The sequence below is a fragment of the Notothenia coriiceps genome, unplaced genomic scaffold, assembly GCF_000735185.1.
Source record: "Notothenia coriiceps isolate Sejong01 unplaced genomic scaffold, NC01 NC01_scaffold00009659, whole genome shotgun sequence".
Classification (NCBI taxonomy): domain Eukaryota; kingdom Metazoa; phylum Chordata; class Actinopteri; order Perciformes; family Nototheniidae; genus Notothenia; species Notothenia coriiceps.
This window is the reverse complement of record NW_011342360.1, coordinates 77,059-83,212: the sequence shown is the minus strand read 5'-3', so window position 1 is coordinate 83,212 and position 6,154 is coordinate 77,059. Positions and strand designations below refer to the sequence as shown.

Here is a 6,154-nt window from a genome sequence, read left to right as displayed (position 1 = left end):
TATGTGCTGAACAGTGGAACCTCCTCAGCAACAACTCCGAACTGCATGTGGACTGTACCATCTGCAAAGAGAGGAGCGGGGAGACCGCGAGCTCACCTGACAATAGAAGTAAGTGGTCATTTGTTGAGATCCTACAGCAACATCCCTCTGGAGGAATAATCCATTAGTATACACATTACGTCATCTCTGTGATAACCCGACACACATTGATTGATCAAATCACTTTATTCTTCGCTGTCTTTTACGGTTACTCAATGACTATACATCTACGAGGTTTTATCGCTGCCATAAAGCAAATGTATTAGGTCTGTTTTAATTGTTTCTCTTACTGCTAGATAGAAGGAGGTCCTGAAATGATTCAACAACTTTCAATTAAATTAGTTAGGCCGGTTAATTAAAGAAGAACTAATTCATTTTTGATGCAAATGAGGCCATCAAGTGTTCATTTCAAATGCAACGTTTTCTTGTATAACTCTTTAACTATGAATTGTAGAAAAACATTTGCATTGACTGCTTGGCCCAAATGAGGCAGTCCGGCCAATAGATTTAATTGCCCAACCATGAAGGCTTTTGCCATACAAGGACCACGCCTATTATCACAATTTCGCTATTTGAAACAATAGTTGTGTCACAATTCTACAACATTATCTGGTCAGTCAGGCTGCATAAGGCTGCCAAATAAAATATGTATTGCTTATCAACAAGTTAATCTTTGTGAATGATGTGTGTGGGTGCGATAGGATGGGTGTTGGGGGGCCAGCACCCCTTTCTGCTAACAGAGAGCTAACCAGGTCAGTGCTTTCATTTGAGTCTCAGTGCTATCTTCTGGAGAGCCACCAGGGATACAATTACTCTCCCACTATCCCATTCATCTCAACTCTATAGAGCAAGCGTTTGTGTGCACCACGCAAGCCTGCTTTATTCTATTTTATGTGTTTAAATTAAATATATCTTAAAGTGGGTAAAATGAGTGCAATGAATATTCACATTGTTCTTAAATTAATTCAGAACATTTTGCTTTGAGTAAAATGGATCAACATGAAAGCTATATGTTGCTTTGGCAGCTCATTTATGACGAGGTAGAAGTGCATGCTAAACAAATAATAATAATAATAATAATAATAATAATAATAATAATAATGCATAATTCAATGTAGGGGCTTCTTCTAAAATGACAGCCATTTGGAAACTTTTCCGCTGACTTTTTCACAACCCTTAGACTTTCCCTTTGTAATGTATTACTCTCTGATTTGATTTTCCTTGATATAACGTTTTCTAATAAAATACAATATATTTTTGAATTACATATGGCCCAAAAAGTACACAAAATCATAATTTAAACGTTATCTAGAAAAGTCTGTGGGCTTTTCTTATAACGAGGTTGATTAGCAAGGAACACTGAGCTAAGTTTCTGTACCTTCCTTTGTTCATGTATTTGACTCATAAATAATTGTCTTTTCTGAATGCACTCCCTGTGAGCACAGTAGCCTATGGAAACACCATGCACAACTCAGAGGAAAGACTTAACCTGTGTGTGACCAAAAAGTAAAACTGAGTTAATGAAAGTAGACATTCACACAAAGCCACAGAATCCATGTTCTATGTGGATGATGTGAAGTATTTTGTGATCATGATAACAACCCTTCTTTTCTGCTCCTTTCTGCTCTCTCTAAACTAAAGCTGCTCTCCGTCACCAGGTACTTCTCTCTCAGGAATGTTTTTCACCCCTTCAAGTACTCTTTCATGAAGGCCAGAGAGGTATAGAGAGGGCTTCAGGATTGTGCTGGAGTAAAGATCGGTTAAATTAGTCCACCTCCTGCTCAGACGCTTCTTTTATTCTGCGGGTCAGCACCTCCCTCCCTGTTTACCCACATCAATTGGTCTCTCTCTGTTTTCTGTCTCTATTCTTTCTCCCACACATTCCTCCATTGTGACTGTGAGAAAGAGGAGGAGACAGGAATTTCATCTTAATGTCAACGTTACTAAACATCCTTGATTTTCAAAGTCTCACACAAGTTTCCTCAGGTGATTTAAAGACTGAAATAAAAAGTCCGCAGTTACAGCCAGAGTGTAAATTATTGACAGACCAAAAGTGACATCTGCTGGCTGAAAGAATGAAGTCTTTACATCCACGTTCAGACTTACATGTGGCATCATGCTTTTCAAATGTGTCCCTCTTTGAAACAACAGCTTAGAACTTAACAGTATCTATTTGTAATTATTGACTTTCAGTTTGATCATTATTAAGCATGGTTAATATTGTGTTTTACAATATTTTAGGCAGCTCATAAATAATTACCATATTATCTCCATGATAAGGTCTTTTCATCAGCCTTACTAAAGTAAATACTAAACGTTGATTAATTTTATTTCATGTGAAATTCAAAATGTTGTATTTATATGCTTTTCATAGTTTGTTAATCAGCATCTTAGTTATTTCTTGAGGAAATCTTACATTTACAATTTACGATTTAATCATCATTATTGTATTGTCTACAATATTTAGACATTATTATATCACATACATGTCATGAGAGCGTTATATATATGTTGTGTCTATTTGTTTATTTAGTATAGCGAAACAGTCTAGATACTCATAATTTCTTACAATGGATTATTGTCATTTCTGTCAGCTTTTTATTATGATCACATGCGTTTGATAACGTTTTAAATTCTGACCTAAATCTGAGAGAAAATGTATCATACATTTTCTCATGTACTATAGTAAATCACACAAAGAAAAAAAAGTATTCCCTGCAAAGACAAGTCAGCATTTGTACTCAACATTATTGTAAGCAAAAACAGACCCACATGATTACTGTGTTTGATCTCATACCGTAGGAAATGTCTTAGCGGTGATTTTGAAGCCAAAGGTGAAATGGTATTTAAAGACATGTCTGAAGGTTTGATCTCTCAGGCCATATATGAGTGGGCTCAAAAACTTAGGGAAAATGATAAGGCATAAAAAGAGAGCATACTGGACATTTGTGGCGAGGGCGAAATTACCTCCCCATAGGCTGTCTGAGTTTATCGTATTAAACACAGTGGAGGTGAGACACAGGAACACCTGCAGCAGATGCAACAGCACTGTTTTATAGGCTTTACTGCCTTTACTCTCAGTTGAAGACGAAGAAGAGGCAGAGGCTGACCTCACAGTGATCATGATAGCAAAGAAAGTGTAGATAATAACCATAATTACAAATACAAATACCACAATGATGAAGGCATTGTTTATAGTTGTATAAAGTGGTTGCCGGTAGAGGTGTCTGTGGCAAAACCTCGGCACAGTATAGTTTGTATTCTTTACACTGACAAACAGAAAAAGCTGCGTGAAGTAATCTATAGAGGCCACGGTCCACATCCCAGCGATGGCCACTCCTGTCGTCCTGGTGGTTACAATATCTGCATGCCTCAGTGGAAAACAAATGGCAACATATCTCTCCAAAGACATCACAGCCAGGTTTAGGGGGGATATTTTAAAAGTGAAGGTTGCAAATATTGTGAGAATAATACAAATGTAGCTCATCATTCTGACCATGGTCACAGCAAAGATGTACAGCAACATGGTCATTAAAAGCTGCAGAGATTCAGACAAAAGTAAATGACCAAACAGGATATAACGGGGGGTCTCCAGGAGGAGAGGCTTGCTCAACAAGGCGAACAACATGACAGCGTTTACGTAGAGAAAGAAAAGACATGGCAGCATTGAGAGCACAGCTTTAACAGGAACATTAAACTGCATCTGCTGGGTTACTTCTGTGGTGTCATTCATGACCGCAGCTTCATGCAGCATCTGTAAAAGCATGGCACACAATCTCACTCATCCTTAATAAACAGTATGAACAAGTCCTGAAAAATAATAACTTAAATAATCATGTTAAAGCCTGCAACAAAGCCACAAATCAATAAAACAATTGACATATGACAATAAATACATCAGACACATTTAATCTATGCAGCATGATGAATAGATCATTTGTAAGCATGAGACACAGTACTTACATGTTATTGCTGTGATCTAACTTCATTTAACAATGAAGGTTCTGTGAACAACTGGAATGCATCATCGTACTTAGCATCACGTCCTTTTATAAGAAAGCTTTGCCTTGACAACATCACCTGTGTCAGTTAACCAACCAGTCAAAGCTCTTTGTTGTTTATGTTTATTTTTTTAACAAGAAGGATGCTACTAGAGCAGTAGATATTGATCTGCTCATTGGAGCATACATCCTTTTTTGTGTTATTTAACCTTATTTTTAAGCTTAAATGCATTTAGGACCACTTCAACAGTGAGCTACAGAAATAAACTTAACCAAGTAAAGTGTATGCTCATTTAGATTATTGAAAATATACCTGATCAATAATATGAATATTAAAATATAATATGAAACACTGAACTGCACTCACTTTGCTTACATTATTTTTTCCCCTTCTAATTGGTTATTATTTGGTGCAGGCACGAAACATACTACCAATATAAATCAAAAATCGTTCCGTGTCAGAATACTGAAAACTGTATTTCTTTTATCTCTTTTTCCTTCTAATTTGTTATTATTATTTACATTGCTTTTAAAATCGAAAATCGTGTTGGTGAACACGAATCAATAGATTAATTTCGTGACTATAACACGAAATGCCGTGTGACTGTGCGTGGACATGTTTTGTTATTTTGACGTGTACTTTTAAAATATGTGTCGAAGACAATCACTTTTAAAATAGCTTTTAGTAACTTTCTTTTATCTACCCTTTCCTTATTCCTAAAATGACCTGCAATATTTCTAGTGTGAACATGTTAAAACACATAATTGCATTTTATATGCTTATTGCAAAGTTAATATAGTAAAGACTCCATCTTTATGAGGCTAAAGTTGTGTGATTAATTAAAGTTTTTTTATTTAATTTCACAGAACTGTTTGTTACAATAGCAAAACATTTTTGAGCTCTGCGGACAGGTTGGCAGGTTGTAGATTTGGCCTAATTTACACACAATAATCAATGTAAGAAAATTGTACACTTTTCTGATTTAGCTTTATCTTTGACATTATTTTAAATGTAAATGTTTATTGAATATAGGATGATGCAGCCAAATAAAATCTGTCAATCAGCTTTGTTTACATTCTTATAATGAGCTCTGTGACTAACTCTTTGGAGGACCATCATTAATGGCACATTAATAATTCAAATATTAACATTGCACATAAATACACATGCAATATTTTCCATTGTGTTGGTCCGTGGAGGGTAAATAAAAAATTCATATCTTTCCCTGGAGTGAATCAGGCATACAGTATGAAGAAAAACATGTCAATTTATCATCGAGTTTAAAAACAAGAATCTTGTTATCCATTTCTGTTTCTGCTGCATTCTGAGTTATAGTTAACAAACTCTTAAAATAACTAGTCATATTTTTTCCACTTTTTTAAAAGAGGACACGTTTTTTTTTTTTAAAGGTCACATGACATGACCATTTCTACTGATCATAATTCCATTGTTGAGGTCTACTAGAATNACAAAAACTACAGATTTTTTGCATTTATTAGGCTATTTATTACATTATATAAAACTGTTAACCTCTAATAAGAAACAAAGAACTCCTATAAGGAGAATTAAAATTAATTCTCCTTATAGGAGTTCTTTGTTTCTTATTAGAGGTTAACAGTTTTATATAATGTAATAAATAGCCTAATAAATGCAAAAAATCTGTAGTTTTTGTCTGATATAACAATAAATACAACTTTATTAGCTATCAAGCTATGAAATATGTTTTGCGGCTCCAGACAAAAAAATGTTTTGGAAAAAGGAGCAAAATGGCTCTTTTGGTCAAAAAGGTTGCAGACACCTGTTCTAGATGTACTACACAAGGCCAATATATTAATATCAATAAAACATTTTTAGTCAAGACATGACAGATATGTAACATAACTTGCTAACACAATACATTTACTTTGTATGTAACTTAAGGCCTTTCAGAGCTTCCATATCTCATTTAAATGTAGTTCTTATTTGACTTCTATGGCACACAACCCTCTCTAAGCAGAGTGGGGTTTTGGATTATGGTATGACACTCTTTGGTGTCTTCGATGTTGAAACAGGACATTTTAAACTTTGTTTTCTCTCTCTTTTCAGAGTTTGATTCTTTAAACTATGTCTATGA

The 6,154-nt window shown here is 35.0% G+C and overlaps 1 protein-coding gene across 1 annotated transcript; it reads right to left on the bottom strand.

Annotated features, from left to right (window-relative positions):
- Nucleotides 1-2,830: 2,830 nt before the first annotated feature.
- On the bottom strand, nucleotides 2,831-3,789 carry LOC104945517 (olfactory receptor 2T1-like). Its single transcript, XM_010771201.1, has one exon. It carries the CDS (start codon nucleotides 3,770-3,772, stop codon nucleotides 2,831-2,833), a length of 942 nt encoding a protein of 313 aa, XP_010769503.1. The 5' UTR covers nucleotides 3,773-3,789.
- Nucleotides 3,790-6,154: the final 2,365 nt, after the last annotated feature.

Bases quoted from the DNA above. Each gene is read 5' to 3' on its own strand.
- LOC104945517 (XM_010771201.1), bottom strand. From the start codon at position 3,772: ATGAATGACACCACAGAAGTAACCCAGCAGATGCAGTTTAATGTTCCT.